The sequence below is a fragment of the Oncorhynchus keta genome, chromosome 24, assembly GCF_023373465.1.
Source record: "Oncorhynchus keta strain PuntledgeMale-10-30-2019 chromosome 24, Oket_V2, whole genome shotgun sequence".
Taxonomy (NCBI): domain Eukaryota; kingdom Metazoa; phylum Chordata; class Actinopteri; order Salmoniformes; family Salmonidae; genus Oncorhynchus; species Oncorhynchus keta.
The window spans coordinates 24,525,284-24,549,199 of NC_068444.1; the positions used below are offsets into that span (position 1 = coordinate 24,525,284).

Consider the following 23,916-nt stretch of genomic DNA (forward strand, 5'->3'; position numbering starts at 1 on the left):
AATCCTTAGTTGAAACAATAACAACTCCAACTCCCCGCCCGTTTCAGTAAAAGGCTAAAAGATGGGGCTAGCGAAATGTAACCACTCAAATTCATACAGCTATGGATGCAAGGACTGACCATCCATGATATCAAAACCATAGTTTTATCCATGTTTTGAGGCTATATAGTGTTTGTTTACATTCATACTGTACAAAAATATAAATGCAACCATTTCAAAGATATTACTGAGTTACAGTTCATAAAAGGAAATCAGTCGATTGAAATAAATAAATCAGGCCCTAATCTATGGATTTCACAAGACTGGGCTGTGATGCATCCATGGGGGGGCATAGGCCCACCCACTTGGCAGCCAGGCCCACCGACTGAGGAGCCAGGCTCAACCAATCAGAGTGTGTATTTCCCACAAAAGGGCTTCATTATAGACAGAAATACTTCTCAGCACCCCCCCCAGATGATTCCACAGGCGAAGAAGCCTGATGTGGAGGTCCTGGGGTGGCGTGGTTACACATGGTCTGCAGTTGTGAGCCCGGATGGACATACTGCCAAATTCTCTAAAACAATGTTGGAGACAGCTTATGGTAGAGAAATTTACATTCAATTTTCTAGCCACAAGTGGACATTCCTGCAGTCAGCATGCCAATTGCACGCTCCCTCAAAACTTGGGACCTCTGTGGCATTGTGTTGTGTGACAAAATAGCATATTTTAAAGTCGCTTTTTATTGTCCCCCAGCACAAGGTGCACCTGTGTAATGATCAGTAGTGAAAAAAGTACCAAATTGACATACCTGAGTAAAATAAAGATTAATAGAAACAGACTTAAGTAAAAGTGGAAGTCATCCAGTAAAATAGTACTTGAGTAAGTCAAAGTATTTGATTTTAAATATACTTAAGTATCAAAAAGTAAAAGTATAAAAATCTTCACATTAAGCAAACCAGACAGCACAATTTATTTTTCATTTACTGATAGCTAGGACATACTCCAACACTCAGATATAATTTACATACGAAGCATGTGTGTTTAATGAGTCCGTCAGATCAGAGGCAGTAGAGAGATGTTCTCTTGATAAGTGCGTGAATTGCATTCAAAATGTTATGAGTACTTTTTGTGTCAGGGAAAATGGTAATGATCATGTTGTTTAATAGGATTCTTAATAATCCATCCACCTGACAGGGTTGGCATATCTAAATAAGGTTTTTGTGCATATGGAACATTTCTGGGATTTTTTACATTTCAGCTCATGAAACTAACACTTGACATGTTGCGTCTATATTTTTGTTCAGTGTACTTTGCTTACAAACATTGGTTTAAAACAAGGTTATATGTTGGGTTCTGATGGGGTATGACAGTTGAACTAAACTCATGAGACATTTATAAGTTATATTCTTCTAGAATCAAATGGGTACATATCATTAACTTAGAACTCCAAAAATTTACATTACCATTCAAAAGTTTGGGGTCACTTAGAAATGTCCTTGTTTTTTAAATAAAAGCACATTTTCTCTCCGTTAAAATAACAGAATTGATCAGAAATACAGTGTAGACATTGTTAATGTTATAAATGACTATTGTAGCTGGAAACGGCTGCTTTTTAATGGAATATCTACATAGGCGTACAGAGGCCCATTATCAGCAACCAAACCAATGGCATATTGTGTTAGCTAATCCATTTTAAAAGGCTTAATTTATCATTAGAAAATAATTTTGCAATTATGTTAGCACAGCTGAAAACTGTTGTGCTGATTAAAGCAGCGATACAACTGGCCTTCTTTAGACTAGCTGAGTATCTGGAGCATCAGCATTTGTGGGCCCAATAACAGGCTCAAAATGGCCAGAAACAAAGATCTTTCTTCTGAAACTCGTCAATCTATTCTTGTTCTGAGAAATGAAGGCTATTCCATGCGAGAAATTGCCATGAAACTGAAGATCTCGTACAACGCTGTGTACTACTCCCTTCACAGAACAGCACAAACTGTCTCTAACCAGAATAGAAAGAGGAGTGGGAGTTCCCAGTGCACAACTGAGCAAGTGGACAAGTACATTAGAGTGTCTCGTGTGAAAAACAGATCCCGCACAAGTCCTCAACTGGCAGCTTCATTAAATAGTACCTGCAAAACACCAGCCTCAACGTCAATAGTGAAGAGGCAACTCCGGGATGCTGGCCTTCTAGACAGAGTTGCAAAGAAAAAGCCATATCTCAGACTGGCCAATAAAAAGAAAAGATTAAGATGGGCAAAAGAACACAGACACTGGACAGAGGAAAAAAGTGTTATGGACAGACAAATCTAAATTTGAGGTGTTCGGATCACAAAGAAGAACATTCGTGAGATGCAGAAAAATGTAAAGATGCTGGAGGAGTGGGAGATTTAGAGATGCTGGAGAAAGTGGGAGATTTGTACAGGGTAAAAGGGATCTTGAAGAAGGAAGGCTATCACTCCATTTTGAAATGCCATGCCATATCCTGTGGACGGCACTTAATTGGAGCCAATTTCCTCCTACAACAGGACAATGACCCAAAGCACAGCTCCAAACTATGCAATAACTATTTAGGGAAGAAGCAGTCAGCTGGTATCCTGTCTATAATGGAGTGGCCAGCTCAGTCACCAGATCTCAACCCTATTGAGCTGTTGTGGTAGCAGCTCGACCATATATACGTAACAAGTGCCCATCAAGCCAATCCAACTTGTGGGAGGTGCTTCAGAAAGCATGGGGTGAAATCTCTTCAGATTACCTCAACAAATTGACAACTAGAATGTCAAAGGTCTGCAAGGCTGTAATTGCTGCAAATTTATGATTCTTTGAAGAAAGCAAAGTTTGAAGAACACAATTATTATTTCAATGAAAAATAATTATTTATAACCTTGTCAACATCTTGACTATATTTCCTATTCATTTTGCAACTCATTTCATGTATGTTTTCATGGAAAACAAGGACATTTCTAAGTGACCCCAAACATTTGAATGGTAGTATATGTAGCAACTACAGATTTTCCCTGAGTTATAGCACGTAGTACAAAAGCACACCAACATCTCCAGTATACTCAACACTTCCTTTTTAGATTTGCTGTTCAATGCAGTGCACAAGGATGAGCCTATATGTATATTTTTCTCAAGGATTCAAAAGTGGAAGCCGGAAGGTAGTTCAAAGATTAATTGCTGGAAGTGTCAAAAAGGCCATATAGATTAACATTACCTACCTTAGGAGGTGTGGCTCTACAAAGACCATAAGATTACGACTTGACAAGAGGTATCGTATCACTAACAACCAGGAACCGTGTGTCCTACACCTTATGATGGATTTCATTAGCAATTATATGTTATATGAGGAGTCAGACATGGAGACTACGCAGTATGCACTCCTACAAACCAGTCAAAGGAGCACACCCACATTCCCTGCCAAGGACACTCCCCCAAGATCCAGTGATCTTGAGTCCTTGGTTGTTTTTGGATTCCTAGGCTGTAAAATGTGACCTTGTGTATTCTTTCTGACTTTAGCTTGACCTAAATTGAAAAAGGAAAGGAGGTAGGGAACTGTCACGAGGAAAAGAAATGCAAAAAGATAATGGAATTTGAGTTAATCACACCATCCTTGTTCTCTCTGTCACTCAACTGAATTCTGATTCAAAGAAAGTTACCTAGCCAACGTCAAATCACTATTCACTGTCACACACAACCTATATTCACACACATCTATAGAGTAGAACCCAGTAGAATCAAAGGCAGATGTTTTTGATTGGTCTGAATGTATTTTATTGGTCTGATGTATTTGATTGGTCTGAAAGGTATCATGTCTGCACAACATTTTGAGTAAACAAATAACAGGTAAAAACTAATAACTGTGAGAGTTTTACCCCAGGCACCGGTCCTAGAGAATAATCAAATGTGTCACAGTGTTTATATACAGAGTGTAGAAAACATTAGGAACACCTGCTCTTTCCATGACAGACTGATCAGGTGAAGAGGTCACAGCCATGATCCCTTATTGATGTCACCTATTAAATCCACTTCAGTGTAAATTAAGGGGAGGAGACAGGTTAAAGGAGGATTTTAAGCCTTTAGACATTGATTGTGTATTTGTCATTCAGAGGGTGAATGGGCAAGACAAAGGATTTAAGAGCCTTCGAACAGGGTATGGTATTAGGTGCCAGGCGTACCAGTTTGAGTACGTCAAGAAATGCAACACGGCTGGGTTTCTCACGTTCAACATTCCCGTGTGTCTCAAGAATGGTCCACTACATCCAGCCAACTTGACACAACTGTGGGAAGCATTGGAGTCCCTTTGGGCCAGCATCCCTGTGGAATGCTTGACACCTTGTAGAGTCCATGCCCCAACGAATTGAGTCTGTTCCTAATGTTTTGTACATTCAGTGTATATTGCAAGTGCTCCAGTGTGAAGAGAAGCACAGTATGAGGCAAGTGTGATTTCTAGCAACTTGAGCGAACACCTCCATTTCAGCTAATCTTGTTTTTGTCTAGCTAGCTTATGTGACACTGTTCAAGGGTTGGGTTTTGATTAGAAATGACAATTGTCCATCATTCTAAGGCGATTCATATCTCATGCAATTGCAATGAAAAAGTACTTTTTCAAGCCATCAGGCAGGCTTATAGCCTGAATTGTGTTTACACGGTCGACATATCATTTCCAATATGTATTGACCATTCATCCTTTCAGCAGAGTGCCAGTTCCAAGTTCAAACATTCTACCCATATAAAACTGATTAGCTATATAAAAACTGATAACTCTCTCTCATTGCAAATGGCAGTTACCAAACATTGGTGCAATTATTATAATATATTTTTTTACAACCATGATGACTCGTGATTATTAACATGAATGACCAGACCGGCAGGGATAATGTCTTACCTGAGGCCTGACATTGCATTTTGAAAAGGCCTGAGGTGATCAGCATTGAATACTGCAAGAACATGTCATACACAACTCAGCAGATCAGTAAATACCTTCCCTTCAGACTTTGCTCCTCAATTCTGACAAGGAATTTACAGTGAATGTCATATTCACAGAAATGTATCTTGTGCATAGAAAGTTTATTTCTCTTCAATGTTGTGCACAAATCTGTTTATATCCCTTTTAGTGAGCATTTCTCCTTTGCCAAGAAAATCCATCCACCTGACAGGTGTGGCATATCAAGATACCTTCTGCTGGGGACAATGAAAAGCCACTTTAAAATGTGCAGTTTTGTCACACAACACAATGCCACAGATGTCTCAAGTTGAGGGAACGTGCAATTGGCATGTGGACTGCAGGAATTTCCACCAGAGTTGTTGCCAGATAATTGAATGTTAATCTCTCTACCATAAACTGCTTCCAACATCGTTTAGAGAATTTAGCAGTACGTTCAACCAGCCTCACAACCACAGACCACGTGTAACCACACCAGAAGTGAACTTCTGTCTGTAATAAAGCTCTTTTTGGGGGAAAAGCTCATTCTGATTGGCTGGGCCTGGCTCCCCAGTAGGGTTATTTATAGATAGCTGTTTGGGATATAGATAACTACCCCCCCCCAAAAAAGAAAGTTTGACACAAACAACCACAAACTGTTTGGGGCATTTTGGGGTAAACTTATTGAAGGACACATTATATTTATTTTCTACAATAATCACATTTAGTCTCAATTAATCAAGCTAAACAAACAAATATGAAAGAGGTGGGGCCAGCTGCATTCCAAACTTCCAATCCCATGGTTTCATTCCCAGATTGATATCGAATAGGAACAATGGGACTGTTACAGTAGGTTCTTTGTGTGGTTAATGACAGAAAAATCTGTAAAGCTCACAATTATCACCATTAGACTTCAATAAAAAGACTAGAACTGCCTGGGAGCAAATGGACAATGGCTTCACTTGTTGCTGCTCAGTGGAGAGAGTTAGAGAGGTTGACTATTTGGGAGAACTAATTTGGGACAGCCCTATATTTCAAATCAATTGAGAGACATTGAAATTTACAGTACCAACTTTTAAAATGGGGCTACTGACAACTTTAGTCTGTTCTTAGACAAGCAAATTTCATTGACAGAGGGAACAGTAGTCCTTCTCAAATGTGTTTGATTATCTTGTGAATTAATTGACTGTCAAACCAAACAAACAGAAAAATCTAAGCCACATACAGAAGAATGCCAATCTGCTTGGGGAAAAAAACATTCAGGATTTGTTGTCAATGTGGATCTCCTAACACATACAGCCTAAAATTTGATTAGTGATCTCCCCCACCGGCGCCCGACAGAGATGGCCGCCTCGCTTCGCGTTCCTAGGAAACTATGCAGTGTTTTGTTTTTTTACGTGTTATTTCTTACATTAGTACCCCAGGTCATCTTAGGTTTCATTACATACAGTCAAGAAGAACTACTGAATATAAGATCAGCGTCAACTCACCATCAGTACGACCAAGAATATGTTGTCCGCGACGCGGATCCTGTGTTCTGCCTTACAAACAGGACAACGGAATGGATCGCATGCAGCGGCCCAAGAAAACGACTCCGAAAAAGAGGGAAACGAGGCGGTCTTCTGGTCAGACTCCGAAAAAGGGCACATCGCGCACCACTACCTAGCATTCTTCTTGCCAATGTCCAGTCTCTTGACAACAAGGTTGACGAAATCCGAGCAAGGGTGGCATTCCAGAAGGACATCAGAGACTGCAACGTCCTATACTTCACCGAAACATGGCTCACTGGGAAGACGCTATCCGATGCGGTGCAGCCAACGGGTTTCTCCACGCATCGCGCCGACAGAAACAAACATCTTTCTGGTAAGAAGAGTGGCGGGGGCGTATGCCTCATGACTAACGAGACATGGTGTGATGAAGGAAACATACAGGAACTCAAATCCTTCTGTTCACCTGATTTACATTGACATTCACATTTAAGTCATTTAGCAGACGCTCGACTTATAATTCCTCACAATCAAATGTAGACCGCATTATCTTCCAAGAGAATTCTCATCGATTATAATCACAGCCGTATATATCCTCCCCCAAGCAGACACATCGATGGCTCTGAACGAACTTTATTTAACTCTTTGCAAACTGGAAACCATTTATCCGGAGGCTGCATTCATTGTAGCTGGGGATTTTAACAAAGCTAATCTGAAAACAAGACTCCCTAAATTTTATCAGCATATCGATTGCGCAACCAGGGGTGGTAAAACCTTGGATCATTGTTACTCTAACTTCCGCGACGCATATAAGGCCCTGCCCCGCCCCCCTTTCGGAAAAGCTGACCACGACTCCATTTTGCTGATCCCTGCCTACAGGCAGAAACTAAAACAAGAGGCTCCCACGCTGAAGTCTGTCCAACGCTGGTCAGACCAAGCTGACTCCACACTCCAAGACTGCTTCCATCACGTGGACTGGGACATGTTTCGTATTGCGTCAGATAAAAATATTGACGAATACGCTGATTCGGTATGCGAGTTCATTAGAACGTGCGTCGAAGATGTCGTTCCCATAGCAACGATAAAAACATTCCCTAACCAGAAACCGTGGATTGATGGCAGCATTCGCGTGAAACTGAAAGCGCGAACCACTGCTTTTAATCAGGGCAAGGTGTCTGGTAACATGTCCGAATATAAACAATGCAGCTATTCCCTCCGCAAGGCTATTAAACAAGCTAAGCGTCAGTACAGAGACAAAGTGGAATCTCAATTCAATGGCTCAGACACAAGAGGCATGTGGCAGGGTCTACAGTCAATCACGGACTACAAGAAGAAACCCAGCCCAGTCACGGACCAGGATGTCTTGCTCCCAGGCAGACTAAATAACTTTTTTGCTCGCTTTGAGGACAATACAGTGCCACTGACACGGCCTGCAACGAAAACATGCCGTCTCTCCTTCACTGCAGCCGAGGTGAGTAAGACATTTAAACGTGTTAACCCTCGCAAGGCTGCAGGCCCAGACGGCATCCCCAGCCGCGCCCTCAGAGCATGCGCAGACCAGCTGGCCGGTGTGTTTACGGACATATTCAATCAATCCCTATACCAGTCTGCTGTTCCCACATGCTTCAAGAGGGCCACCATTGTTCCTGTTCCCAAGAAAGCTAAGGTAACTGAGCTAAACGACTACCGCCCCGTAGCACTCACTTCCGTCACATCATGAAGTGCTTTGAGAGAATAGTCAAGGACCATATCACCTCCACCCTACCTGACACCCTAGACCCACTCCAATTTGCTTACCGCCCAAATAAGTCCACAGACGATGCAATCTCAACCACACTGCACACTGCCCTAACCCACCTGGACAAGAGGAATACCTATGTGAGAATGCTGTTCATCGACTACAGCTCGGCATTCAACACCATAGTACCCTCCAAGCTCGTCATCAAGCTCGAGACCCTGAGTCTCGACCCCGCCCTGTGCAACTGGGTACTGGACTTCCTGACGGGCCGCCCCCAGGTGGTGAGGGTAGGCAACAACATCTCCTCCCCGCTGATCCTCAACACGGTACTGTACCTGTACTCCCTGTTCACCCACGACTGCGTGGCCACGCACGCCTCCAACTCAATCATCAAGTTTGCGGACGACACAACAGTGGTAGGCTTGATTACCAACAACAACGAGACGGCCTACAGGGAGGAGGTGAGGGCCCTCGGAGTGTGGTGTCAGGAAAATAACCTCACACTCAACGTCAACAAAACTAAGGAGATGATTGTGGACTTCAGGAAACAGCAGAGGGAACACCCCCCTATCCACAACGATGGAACAGTAGTGGAGAGGGTAGCAAGTTAAGTTCCTCGGCATACACATCACAGACAAACTGAATTGGTCCACTCACACTGACAGCGTCGTGAAGAAGGCGCAGCAGCGCCTCTTCAACCTCAGGAGGCTGAAGAATTTTGGCTTGTCACCAAAAGCACTCACAAACTTCTACAGATGCACAATCGAGAGCATCCTGGCGGGCTGTATCACCGCCTGGTACGGCAACTGCTCCACCCTCAACCGTAAGGCTCTCCAGAGGGTAGAGAGGTCTGCACAACGCATCACCGGGGGCAAACTACCTGCCCTCCAGGACACCTACACCACCTGATGTTACAGGAAGGCCATAAAGATCATCAAGGACATCAACCACCCGAACCACTGCCTGTTCACCCCGCTATCATCCAGAAGGCGAGGTCAGTACAGGTGCATCAAAGCTGGGACCGAGAGACTGAAAAACAGCTTCTATCTCAAGGCCATCAGACTGTTAAACAGCCACCACTAACATTGAGTGGGTGCTGCCAACACACTGTCATTGACACTGACCCAACTCCAGCCACTTTAATAATGGGAATTGATGGGAAATGATGTAAATATATCACTAGCCACTTTAAACAATGCTACCTTATATAATGTTACTTACCCTACATTATTCATCTCATATGCATACGTATATACTGTACTCTACATCATCGACTGCATCCTTATGTAATACATGTATCACTAGCCACTTTAACTATGCCACTTTGTTTACTTTGTCTACATACTCATCTCATATGTATATACTGTACTCGATACCATCTACTGTATACTGCTCTGTACCATCACTCATTCATATATCCTTATGTACATATTCTTTATCCCCTTACACTGTGTATAAGACAGTAGTTTTGGAATTGTTAGTTAGATTACTTGTTGGTTATCACTGCATTGTCGGAACTAGAAGCACAAGCATTTCGCTACACTCGCATTAACATCTGCTAACCATGTGTATGTGACAAATTAAATTTGATTTGATTTTATTTCTGGTATAGTCCAGGCAGCAGCTTTCATGTTTGGGTGGAGGTATAACTCACAGACAGTATCAAACAAAGTACTGCATGACAATAATAATTCAAACAGCTGCTTGACAAGGGAGAAAATGGTTTAGGGACACAAACAAAGTTAGTCCTCAGCTCTAACAATGCCTCCCTTCAGAGTCAAGGAGAATGACTTGGAGCCATAACGAAATGAAGGACACAGAAAATGCCACTTCTGTACAGTCCCAGTCATAAATGTGTATATAAGCCATATTCACACAGGACTAGTATTACTATAGAACGTCATGTCCGGACGGGATTAGTTTCACCAAACTGCCCCTGTAATTATATTTTTTCCAGCTATGACGGAAACCTGGAGGCTCTTCTAGACGTGAATATTTCAAATGTCTAGGGAAAGCCTAATATTGGCCTGATGGTCTTCAGTTCGGAGAAACTGTAACCTGTGCAGACATTTAATAACCTGACGGATTTGGCAATTTATCAATTAGCCTGAAGTTTTATTTGAAGCTGTGTGACTCGTACTGAACGGATGATGACATCATTGGAAAGGCATGTCATAACCAAAAACATCAATACCGTTTGTGCCTCAAATAGAACTTTGAGTAGCCAAATGACATACGATGGAACTACACACCAAATCAAAAAGCATTCAAATGCTTCACATCCATCTGTGTGCTTTAAATTCAATCAGACATGCTGTTTTCTCACCAGATGTTTTTCCCATTGTCTTGCTTGATGTGCCACCGGCAACCAGAAAAATATTTGGTCAAGGGGAAATAGGGAGAGGTTTCTTCAGCTGAAGCCACCGGGGAGGGTTTATGCACTTAAACTTCATGGTATTTTAAGATCCCAAGCTATTTGACATTCAATATTATTTTCAAATTTAGTGTAACCAACCAAACATGTAAAAAGCTGATATCTTTTATTATGAAGAGTGAAAATGATGGGCTATGATTACTTATAGGAGAAAAAAGAACACGGAGAGAACAATGTTGTTAAAGAGTATACATACCTTGCAAGGTAAACTCAACCATAACACCTTGGGTTATGTTGCTGCACTAGAAGGTTATTTAGGCCTTGAAGAGTTGAAATATCAGGCATGCATTTACTTGTGAGTAATGTTATTGTTAAGTAAGCATTGTGGTTAGTATGCTACAGAAGATGCACCCCTGCTCCACCCTGTGCCGACAGCAGGGCAGGCCCGCCCATCAGACAGGATTAGGCGGACGCCTAGAGCTGCAGATTGACGAGGGCGGCATTTTCCGAGCTAAACTGATCAAGACGCACCTCCAACACATAACACCTCACATAACTCAGCCTCAAAACAATGAAAACTTCTCTCACCCAGTGGCATTTGGGCTATTAAATTGAACGCCGATGCCTCCCCATGATAAGCAGTACACTTTGCCAAAGGCAGGGGTGCAAAATATGTATCTTGTCCATGCACAGCACGCCTCTCCATGGTGCTGTTGGAGACGCAGTGCTGTGGTGCTTCACCAATACTCCATCAAATCATGTAGCCTATAGGGTAGATAGAGTATATAGCCTCTGTGGCCTTTTCTGTAGCCTGCAGGGCAACCAAATGTCTAAAAATGTCATGAGAGACACTTTTTATATCATGTATGCTTCCAATCAATTGCCTAAATGGCGTCCTATCAAATAAAACATTTGCTTCAATGTGAATATGAACTATCATCTTAGCAAACACACCATATTCTAAAAACAGGACAGGTCAAATGGACAATAGCCTATGGAATGAAATTAGGCTACTCACTACTGCTGTCCGGAAGTTTTACAAAGTGGGCTAAATTGTCATGATAATTAGCGATTTCAAATTTGTAGGCCTGTTCTTCAATTTCTGATATGATCATGGCAAAGAAGAAAATACAAACTGCATTTTTCAAGATAACGCAACGCATGATAAACGTGGGTTGCTGACAGGCAGCACGTGAGTTTCACTTTTGGGTAAGCTAAGAATGTATCCTACCATTTCTACATGCCAGTTATAATTTTCATACTCACATTTCATTTCTCAAAATCATTGTCACATGGTTACAAAAATGACATAACCTTAGTGTATTATTAGTGGTGGTCAGAAATCAGACATCCCCAAATGTCTGATCCCCAAATATACTTTCCTACATGTGAGCGCTGCAGGCCAGGTAGCCTACTTTATGCTGATCAGGCTCGCGCACTCCAACATTAACAGGATAGAGAAACAACCAGATACATGCTCATATGGACCGCTCCAAACAAGACAATAAAAAGATTGACAAACCTATAAATCATGGTATGAAATAAACCAAAACTTTTGAACTCTGCAAACAATTTTTCCATTCAGAGAATGACTGTAATTAATCCATGCATTAAGAGATATTAATGTAACCAAATGACAGAGATTATATATAAATAGTACATTTACAGTTTTTATTTATATATATATATATATAATTATTACATTTTTTTACATTTTATTTTACCTTTATTTAACTAGGCAAGTCAGTTAAGAACAAATTCTTATTCAATGATGGCCTACCCCGGCCAAACCTGGACGACGGTGGGACAATTGTGCGCCGCCCTATGGGACTCCCAATCATGGCCAGATGTGATACAGCCTACTACCGGTGATATATGTAAAGAGGAATTGATACAAATAAACAAAGGGCAAACAATTCAGACAATGAAACAATTAATGTGCATGAATTGGCAGGAGACAGCTGAGCACATTCTAGAGAGCTGAGTGCATTCTGGAGAGCGATGAGCCTATATCTTCGCCACCAAAACCTCCCCTTCTTTTGTCTTAACATTTCAAATTATACTCAAGACACATCATCTTCACACATATTTTTGATGCTTTTCACTGACAGGCACAACTCAATAATCAACTAAGTCTATTGCCATGAGTGCTGCCAAAATTGAGGACAACCCAACAATGCAAAGCCTACTCGCCTGTCATTTGAAACAATCCACAGCAAAACAATTGTCAAGTTAATGATCCTCTGAGGCATTTGGAAAGTTTTCAGACCCGGTCACTTTTTCCACATTTTGTTACGTTACAGCTTTATTTGAAAAAGGATTACATTCATTTGTGTTCCTCAATCTACACATAATACCCCATAATGACAAAACAAAAACAGGTTTTTAATCAGCTTTGCAAATGTATTAATAATAAAAAGCTGAAATATCACATTTACATAAGTATTTAGACCCTTTACTCAGTACTTTGTTGAAGCACCTTTGGCAGTGATTACAGCCGCAAGTCCTCCTGGAGATGATGCTACGAGCTTGGCACACCTGTATTTGGAGAGTTTCACCTATTCTTCTCTGCACATCCTCAAGCTCCGTCAGGTTGGATGGGGAGCGTTGCACAGCTATTTTCAGGTCTCTCCAGAGATGTTCTATTGGGTTCAGTTCCGGGCTCTGGCTGGGCCACCCAAGGACATTCAGAGACTTGTCCCGAAGCCACTCCTGGGTTGTCCTGTTGGAAGGTGAACCTTGGCCCAGGTCTGAGGTCCTGAGCGCTCTGGAGCAGGTTTTCATCCAAGGAGCTCTCTGTACTTTGTTCCGTTCATCTTTCCCTCGATTCTGACTAGTCTCCCAGTCCCTGCCGCTGAAAAGCATTCCCCACAACAGGTTTCTTCCAGACGTGAAACTTGGCATTCAGGCCAAAGAGTTCAATCTTGGTTTCATCAGACCAGAGAATCTTGTTTCTCAGGATCTGAGTGTCCTTTAGGTGCCTTTTGGCAAACTCCAAGCAGGCAGTCATGTGCCTTTTACTGAGGATTGGCTTCCGTATGGCCACTCTACCATAAAGGCCTGATTGGTGGAGTACTGCAGAGATGGTTGTCCTTCTGGAAGATTCTCCCATTTCCACAGAGGAACTCTAGAGCTCATCAGAGTGACCATCAGGTTCTTGGTCACCTCCCTGACCAAGGCCCTTCTCCCCCGATTGCTCAGTTTGGTCGGGCGGCCAGCTCTAGGAAGAGTCTTGGTTGTTCCAAACTTCTTCCATTTAAGAAGGAGGGAGGCCACTGTGTTCTTTGGGACCTTCAATGCAGCAGACATTTTTTGGTGCCCTTCCCCAGATCTGTGCCTTGACACAATACTTTCTCGGAACTCTACAGACAATTCCGTTGACCTCATGGCTTGGTTTTTGCTCTGACGTGCACTGTCAACTGTGGGACCTTATAGAGACAGGTGTGTGCCTTTCCAAATCATGTCCAATCAATTGAATTTACCACAGGTGGACTCCAATCAAGTTGAAAAACATCTCAAGGATGATCAATGGAAACAGGATGCACCTGAGCTCATTTTCGAAAGTCTCAAAACAAAGGGTCTGAATACTTGCGTAAATAAGGTATCTGTTTATGTTTAATACATTTCGTTAAAATCTAAAAACCTGTTTTTGCTTTGTCATTATGGGATATTGTGTGTAGATTGAGGAGGAAAAATATGTATTTAATCAATTTTAGAACAAGGCTGTAATGTAAAACAAATGAGGAAAAAGAAAAGGGGCCTGAATACTTTGCGAATCCACTGTATATAAATTTGGAAAATGTTTTCCAATTTACTTTAGGAACCACCACCTACGGTAGCTGATATTTAGAGCTTGAATAACCAAAATGCTGTCTTAAATCTTTGTCAGGTATCAGGACTATAAAGCCATTCCAACTGCCTGTTTTATAAACAGAGGCGACCACATGGATAGGCATTAATTAAAGTGCATTGTCGGTTGACACTGCATAGCCTAGGCTACTATTCTGCTGAGGGATAAAAGGAGGACCGAAATGTTTTTGTCTCGCCAAAGGTGGCATGCCGACAGAGACCATGCAAATTTCTAATCCACCCACATATTACTGTAACTTTGACATCAATACCGTAATGTCAATTTGCTCGAGCATGTGTGACCAACCGGGTATTGAACACATGTCGTCTGCAAGACTACTGTTGTTATCCCACTGGTCTCAGTCAGTTGTGGAAAAAGTACTAAAATGTCATTCTTGATTAAAAGTAAAGATACCTTAATAGAAAATTAATCAAATACAAGTGAAAGTCACCCAGTAAAATACTACTTGGAGTAAACATCTAAAAGTATATATATTTTTTTATATACTTAAGTATCAAAAGTAAATAGAATTGCTAAAATGTATTTAAGTATCAAAAGTAAAAGTATAAACCATTTCAAATTCCTTATATTAAGCAAACCAGATGGCACAATATGTTATTTTTTTATTGATGGATAGCCAGGGTCACAACACTCAGACATAATTTACAAACAAAGCATTTGTGTTTAGTGAGTCTGCCAGATCAGAGGCAGTAGGGATGACTTTTTGTTTATTTGACCATTTTTTGGTCAAAATGTAACAAGTACTTTAGGGTGTCAGGGAAAATGTATGGACTAAAAAAGTACATTATTTTCCTTAGGAATGTAGTGAAGTAAAAGCAGGCAAAGAAATAGTAAAGTACAGAAAACAACTTACTTTAAAGTATTTTTACTTAAGTACTTTACACCACTGGTCATTGTCGAGGTTTCGTTACTCATTGTGTGTATGATAATTCACCAAACCTACATGCCCCTGCTCTCTTTTGAAAAGACAACAGATGTGCTGATCAGTATCTCTCTCCCATTGAGTATGTAGCTCATAGTACTCAAACCGGTCAAAATGAGAGTCAGAGCAGTTTGGTACTGGATTCTTTATTATGGAATAACCGTTCACTATTGCACAAATTATCTGTTTTGCATGTCTTCCAGTTTGCATTGCGATTTAGTTTGGGTATTGAAAACTGGTTTCGAAGATGAGTCATTGTTGACTCATTAGTTCCATGACTGATGAGCATAACGTAACCGTTAGTGGTACAAAGTATCTGATTCTTGTCAAAATGAATGTTACCACCTCCTAATGCAAGACAATTATTCTAAAAAGCTTTCTTTATGCATTCAAAATCAGTTGCAATGATGTAGATGCATATGGAGTAAAAGGAAAATACCGATATTTTCAAGCAAACCAACTCAAACTTGTTGAATATGTGCATTTCAAAAGAGTAAAGTTAGAAAAGTAAGACGAGTTAAAATTGTCAGACAGTATCGACTTCCTGAACAATAAGATATCTGTATGCGCGTGAATGAGGAAAGCGGACTCACCACTCGCATTTTGAGACAAGGAGGAGACAGAAGTCTGGCCCATTCTGTCTTCAATGGACCGCCAAACCAACAATCACGCGGTCCCCGATGAACTTTCACAATAAAGTCATCGCCAAATCCTAAAGTTAATTTGACCTACTTCAGGCCAATTGTTGGGTTAAAACTATTGAAAAAAAACTTCGCTTGGTCTGAGAACCTCTGTTTAACCTCCCTCCGATTCAGCTCAAGAATGCCTGTCATTTCTTTATGCAGATTAGGATACTACCCGTCAGAGGTCGAGGGGAGGAATTCTCTACTACCAGAGAGGAAGAGGCGAAGCGAGATGGTTTACTCCGCCCAAAATCTGTCCACGAAGTGAGGAATTTGTGTATGGAGGCCAATGAGTGTCCAATTTGGTTAAAAAATATATATATTGCAAATTTGCAACGTGAGATTTATTTGATCGAATATAACTTTCGTAATGCTTAGGTTGTTACAAGTGTACTGATATAAGTGGACGCACGTGTCATTCCAGCAACTTTGAACACATTTTTGATATCAGAGTTGTGTCTGTCCTCTCATTGGCTATAATGTTCCCACCTGATCTGGCGTCCTCCTGCATGTCTTCCGCCTTTGTGAACAACGACTCCCGTTGTTAGGATGGAGACACGAGCATCTCGTCATTATAGCCACAATCTCTGGTATACCTCCCCAATTAGCCTACAACCACCTCGGTGCCTATAACAGATGTAAATAGTTGGATGTCATCTAATCAACACATTATTGATATTTTTCAACCACACAGTGACACCATAATATCATTCCAGTGTTCAGATCTTCAAACTGATGGCAGTTTGAGGATTGCATAACAAGCAAACCGTCTAAGATACAGGACTGTTTAGCTAGCACAGACTGGAGATATGGCCAAAATATAAAATCACAGTATTACATTTTCTTTTTAAGGTATGGTGGTATTTGATGTTATTTGATGTTTTTGAATAATACACGTTCTACATTTTCTTTGGGTAGTGTGTGACCCTAGGGTGGCAACACATGCATTCTAAGTGATTTCAATGGATCTTTCTCCATTCTGATTGTTTTATACTGTTCAATTCAACTTCAACCAAAAATACTGACGACGATGAGACAGTCTACAGGGAGGAGGTCAGAGACCTGGCAGTGTGGTGCCAGGACAACAGCCTCTCTTTCAACGTCAGAAAGACAAAGGATCTGAACGTGGACTACAGGGAACAGAGGGCCGAGCACACCCCCATTCACATCGACAGGGCTGTAGTGGAGCGCTGTAGTGGAGCGCTGTAGTAGAGCGGGTCGAGAGCGGGTCAAGTTCCTCTGTGTCCACATTACTACAGACCTATCATGGTCCAAACACACCAATACAGGCGTGAAGAGAGGACGACAATGCCTCTTCCCTCCCTGGAGGCTGAAAAGGTTTGGTATGGGCCATCAGATCCTCAAAAAGTTATACAGCTGCAACATTGAGAGCATCTTGACTGGCTACATCATTGCTTGGTATGGCAACTGCTTGGCATCCGACCGCAAGACGCTACAGAGGGTAATGCATATGGCCAAGTACATCACTGGGGCTGAGCTCCATGCCATCCAGGACCTCTATACCAGGCGGTGTCAGAGGAATGCCCTAAAAATAATTTCAATGACTCCAGCCACCCGTCATAGACTGTTCTCTCTGCTACCAGACGGCAAGCGGTAACGGAGCACCACATCTGGGACCAAAAGGCTCCTAAACAGCTTCTACCACCAAGCCATAAGACTGCTGAACAGTTAATCAAATGGCTACCCGGACTATTTGCATTGACCCCCTTTCATATTTGATTTGTTTTGCACTGATATTCTTGCACTGGCTCTATGCACACTCACATATACTACACTGACACTTCAGCAAACACACACACACACACACACACACACACACACACACACACACACACACACACACACACACACACACACACACACACAAACTACATACACTCACACACAAAATACACACACATACACATGCATATCGACGCCATTCACACACTTTCACACTCTTCACATACACTGCTACTCTGTTTATTACCTATCCTCATTGCCTAGTGACTTTTACCCCTACCTACATGTACACATTACATCAATTACGTCAACTACCTCGTACCCCTGCACATTGACTCCGTACCATTACTCCTTGTATATACTGTAGCCTCGTTATTGTTATTTTATTGTGTTAAGATTTCCTTTTTATGCTAATCTTTTCTTAGGTAAGTAAGCATTCCTCAGTAAAGTCTACACCTGTTGTATTTGTCGTATGTGGCAATATAACTTATTTTTTTTAATCTTTCAAATCACTATAATCATGTTATTGTTTTTTAGTGTTTTTTTTAGTGAGCTAGTTTAAAATACATATGAACTCAGCACAAATTTTAAAATAGGTCTTTGAAAACGGAATAGAAAGTTTGTTTAATAATATATTTGGCCAATGGAAAGCTTAGATCTACATAAATCATCTTAAATTGTCGGAAAATCTGAAAATTGTGGTGGAAAAGTATGTTTTATTAAGACAGTACACATATTTTCCCAGTTTTTTTTCAGACGGTCCACCATTAAAGCTAGTTGAGGAGGAAAATTATGCCTTTTCAGCCTGAATGGAGGATGCTTTATGTACTAGCCGGTCCACAGGGGACAAGAGTGTATTACCGGGAATGAACATCAATCTTAGAGATCTAGCGGCCACTGTTGGCTGCCTATGCTACTACCTGCACAACTTTATTATATATATTATTTTGTCTTTTATTTTTTCACACAACTTTCTTAGAGTGTAACAGCCATCCAAACAGTTCCTCTTTAGCTGTAGGCTATGGTTTGCTGAGAAGGAGAAAAAAGCCCTGAGTGAGCTGTATTGCCAGTGGGTGGGGACCACTCAGGAAGGCTCTCCAATTCCTGCCAAGAGCTGACGGAAACCAGCCCTCTCCTGCCTCCAGACCTTCTCTGAGCATTGGCTCATAGGCAGCTACATGGTGAACTTATCACCATAATCTATCTCCACGTTCTCCCACCTCCCTCCTATTCCATAGTGTATCTCGTAATGTTACAGCACGATCATTTGGAATTGGCAAAGCCAGCGCTGTACAATAAGCATATGCTGTTACTTTGGCCCTAAATGCTATGAGATCACCAGCCCTGAGCACACTCACACCATTTAAAAATACACCAAAGATGGCTGACTCTATTTCTTTTCGAGGCAAGAGGCTCAACCCGTGTGTTGGAGTGAACTCCAGCTTTCGACAGCCCGTGGGCAATGCGATTCTTATGTCATAGAGTGCTCTGCGGGGGCTCAGCTGACACCTTGGCTGCATGACGTGTGTTAGCAGGAGATAAAATACCTTCACATACCAAAACATGGGTATACTAAACAGTCCAGCACTGACACACACACACTGACTACAACTTATACCTTAAGTAAGAGCATTGGCATTGTACAAATAGGGAAACTGTGAGTGTAGATAAAGTGAAATGTGCAAACTACTATATATAGAAGCTCAATTAAAGCACCAGGTAGTGTTGACATGTAGGAAAATTTGAATCATGATTAATGGCCAGAATGTATGTACATAATAGGGTCTATGGTGAGTTGATATACAGAGAAGCCTAATGAAAAGAGGCTGTACAAATTAATTGGCCTTTGCAGAGACTGTTTGGTTTAGGTGCAGGGCTGCCATCTACTGTTTAATAAACACTGTTCTGTATACAAGGATTTATTGAAACTATACCATAAATCAAAATCAGACCTAAGAAAAGTGTTACCAAAATGTTCCACAGTACATGGAGAAACATAACATTAGCCTTATAATATTGAACACAATCAGGGGCTCATATATTTCTACATCACTATAACACTGCTGATTCACTGTGGTCTGACGCTATGCAAATGTGGACAACCTGCCTCGGATGATACATCATACAAATTATGTTTTGCATTGTAAAACACAGAATGAAGACAATTTACTGTTAAGAACCCATAGGGGGCACTCAATTGGCCCAGCGTCGTCTGGGTTAGGGGAGGGTTTGGCAGTCATTGTAAAATAAGAATTTGTTCTTAACTGGCTTGCCTAGTTAAATAAAGGTTAAATAAATCAAATAAATATATATATGCTTATAATAATTACAGGTGTAGGATCTTCATTGGATCACTCTTGTTGCTGAGAATATTTCTACACCGCAGGAAATTCAGATGAGCTTTGTGATTTACATACATTCTCTGAAAACTCGCACAAATACTAACACCCGGTTATATTAACAGTATGGCACTTTTCATGTAGCCTAATTTTGTCCAGCTAATAGCCAAACCACCGATCAAGTAACATTATGGACTAAACGTTCAAATCCTGTTGCTGCAGAATTATTTTGCTGTGACAATACTGGTCAAATTAAGATCCAACATTTGTACTAAAGCATTACTAGTCAGCTTTAAGTAAAGTGTTACCAAACATTGCTCTAGAGATGAAAGCCTGCAGTGGCATAGGAAGGAAATCCCTGAGGACTATAACCAATGTGCAGTCTAAGTGGATATGGAAGGGAATTGATTTTTGATTGGCCAAGAGTATATTCTTTACTTATCAACCTCTCCACAAGAACCCAAATACAGCCCCATGAATCTATCAGTGCTAATACACTTATTCCCCAGCTAGCCCTACAACTTATTCAGTTCCTGAATGTATTGATAGGTATGTTGGGATAGCCTACTTTTACAAATCACTGGGTAAATACTAAGTTAAAAATAGTACAACATTTATATTGTTTCAATACTTAACAAGTAATTATGTACGGCCTAATTACTTTGCTATTCTAGTACAATTTCCGCTCAGCATTATCCTAATTATTAATTATGAAGAAGGCCCAGTAGTCGGAAGTGAAATAGCGTAATGGATACTGACTGTATGTCTTTGTATTGTTACAGTATACCTCACTCATTGACTAATGGCCAAGGATGAAAAAGGAACTGCACTGTAACAGGATGTCTGAGAAAATAGCTCGATGGGCACACAGCTCATCGACATGTGGAGGAAAAAGAGAAAGAGTCATACATTATTAAGCAGCAATTTCAGAAAAAAATACACAGTAATTATTGTTTAAGTGGTGCTTTTTAGTTCTTCCTCCTTTAGATTATTTATTTATTAACCTAAAATGTGGAACCAAAGGGAATGTGTTCCAAAGTGTTGGTAAACAATATTTTATATAACCTAGTTTCTAACTGTCTAAAATGACAGCAAAACCATGGTGAACATTTCTAACTGTGTCATAACAAATTTGATACATTCAGTGCTCTGAATCGACTTATGTCCCATATTATATGACCTGTTCTGCATGAAGGATTGAGTGGAGCAGACAGGACCGTTTGCCCATACAGGTAATTGCTATTAGATCCAAAAAGCAAAGGCCTAGTTTCGCTATCAAGCACTGGGAAATAATTGGATGGTCATTGAGTTTGTCAAGTTGCTTATAGTCTAATCACACAGAGCTAAGTGTCAGTGAGTGCATTCAGATTACAGGCGGCACTACAGTACATATTGAAGTGAATTTATGTGATGGACCCAGCTAATATTGGCTGTTATAGAGGTTTTTAAGAAAGGAATTAAGTTATACCATTTCGGCATTCCATTCCATAGCTTGCAACAGTTAAAAGACAAAAATGAAAATGGCATAATGTGAGCTAGAGAGGTGCAAGCACGTACTCATACTTCCAATGGTAGAGACGGGATGGTAACTATGTTTTGCATGTGCAATTTGCACCACAGTTTGATTCTGTATGCTGCAACCTCAACCTTTCATCACATACACAAATCATTAGTGATTACATACAAATACTATATATACCTGTATGGTATATTAAGAAAAAAAACAACATCGACATATCAGAATGATCTACTTTATACACAGCATGATTAGATTTGATCTTCTCCACAAGCAAACTATTATTGAAACTGATACCAGTTACTTTGTTACTTTGTTTGGATGGCGTGAATCTATCATTACGGGACCACTTCACTTCCTACACCTAAATGTTGAAGATATACAAATCAATACATGGCATCCTGTCAGTAAGTAGATTATTTTCCCTGGTCTGGATGGCTCTTATTTTGAAATCTAGGCTGCCCATTGCAGAGAGAATTGAGAGCATTATATTTCACAGTGCAGAGAAATTGGGGCTTAATGATCAAGTACAGGTTCACTATGAGAGAGAGGAGACAACAACAGACTCAGCCAGACAGGTCTACACACTCATTGCTCATTCACAAAAAAATAAACAATGTAGGACTGTTTGTTTCTTGAAAAATCACCACCACTACCTGAAGCAAATGAGAAATCTGATCTTCCTCAATTCGAATCCAATTGTCTTTCTTCAGACATTTCATGCTGCTAAGGTTATTGTTGCTTAGTGTCATTGATTTTTACCATTATTACAGCTACTTTGGTCCCTTTCCAAGACTGAACCATTACACTGCCACAATGAGTCCTGTTGTTTGTACTAAGACTGGTCTGCTGCTTCAAGGGTATATATACACTGTCGTACTGTACTAAAGTTATTTCAATTAAAAGTTTGATTGAAAGTACAACATAAAACTAGACAAAATAATCAAACATTTGTCAGAATGCATTCAATCATTAACCAATGGGAATAGTACAACATTTCCCACGATGGAGTACATCTATTTTGGGGTATGGTTGAATATACAGAATAAACCAACTTTCAGCATTAGTAATGCCACAGGGAAGTTGAGAAGTTAGTTTTCACTCTTTGTTGAGTTTTGTGAAATAAACAAAGGAGTAAGCAGATACTATCAATCACTTTAAATGACTTTAGCCTTGTCAAGTATTGGGGTTTTCTACATCAATATGACACTGCTGATTCACTGTGGTCTGAGGCGATGCAAATGTGGACAACCTGCCTCGTATGATACAGAATACAAATGATGTTTTGCATTGTAAAACAAATATTGAAGAGCACAACCTGGACCATATGAAATCATGGGTAAAGAAATATACAAAGCTATAACAGACACACACAAAGTCATGCAGAATGGCTTTGTATCGCATCTTTGTATACATTACATCATTGTTTGTTACTACTGTAGTATTATCATAGTGGCAGTTGATATATTTCTGTGTGGGCAATCTATGTACTTAGTTCTCCTTGTCAGTCCACTTTCTCCAATACAAGTTGCATTTGAACAGGAGTTATGGCATGAGTTATTAGACTCGGCTAAATGTTATGACATTCACAGTGTGGCAAACGTAATTAAACATATAAAATGACATCAACTAAATATAGACTGACCGTAATGCACTACTAAAGAATAAGTCATCATACCCTGTCACTAGATATGACTATACGATAAGTTATGTGATGATGATGCATGTAATATTATTAAATGTAATCTCTCAAAGTGATAAGGCTATGTGTTTTGTTGTTATTTAATCAAATAACTACAACACAAACCAGGTTTTGAAACAATTTAGGCAAAAACGAAGTAATTTAAACAACTGTAAACCAACAACCATCACATTACAGGCAAGGGTCTATTTGCCTGGCGGTGTTCCCTGAACAGCTGATCTGAATACACAGAGGGAAACTCATAAAGGTCCTTTTCAATAGGCTTGCAAAGTAGGGTACTTAGCAATCACAGCTGGCTCTAGGTGACCCTCTTCATGCACAGTCCAGGGGCAATTTTGCCAACAGAGAACATTAGAGAGCTCCTACTATCAACTACTGTACAGTACACACACACAGTAACTTTGACAACAAGCACAAAGACAAGAAACTCTCTCACACCCACAGACACACTCAAATAGACACAATAACATAAACACACACACAGAGACAGAGTAAAGGGCACTCACGAGCATGTTCCATGACTGGAAGAGGAGAAAGCGATCACCCTTGTAAGCAGATTCTTTCTTTTCCTCGTCTCTCTCTCTCTCTCGTGCAGGGAGATGTCTCTCTCTCTCTCTCTCTCTTTCTCATGCAGGGAGATG

General features: G+C 40.7%; 1 protein-coding gene across 3 annotated transcripts in view; it reads right to left on the bottom strand.

Moving 5' to 3' along the window:
• The window catches only part of phactr2 (phosphatase and actin regulator 2), a 55,250-nt gene extending 31,334 nt beyond the window's left edge, over positions 1-23,916 (bottom strand). Inside the window, exon 1 of one of the 3 annotated variants that reach the window (XM_052477998.1) lies at positions 23,782-23,916. In XM_052477998.1, the coding sequence (XP_052333958.1) occupies positions 23,782-23,794 (13 nt within the window). In that variant the 5' untranslated portion in view covers positions 23,795-23,916. Of the gene's footprint in view, positions 1-15,885; positions 16,186-23,781 lie in introns of those variants that run through there. The other 2 variants (XM_035801166.2, XM_035801167.2) reach the window with 2 other exon arrangements.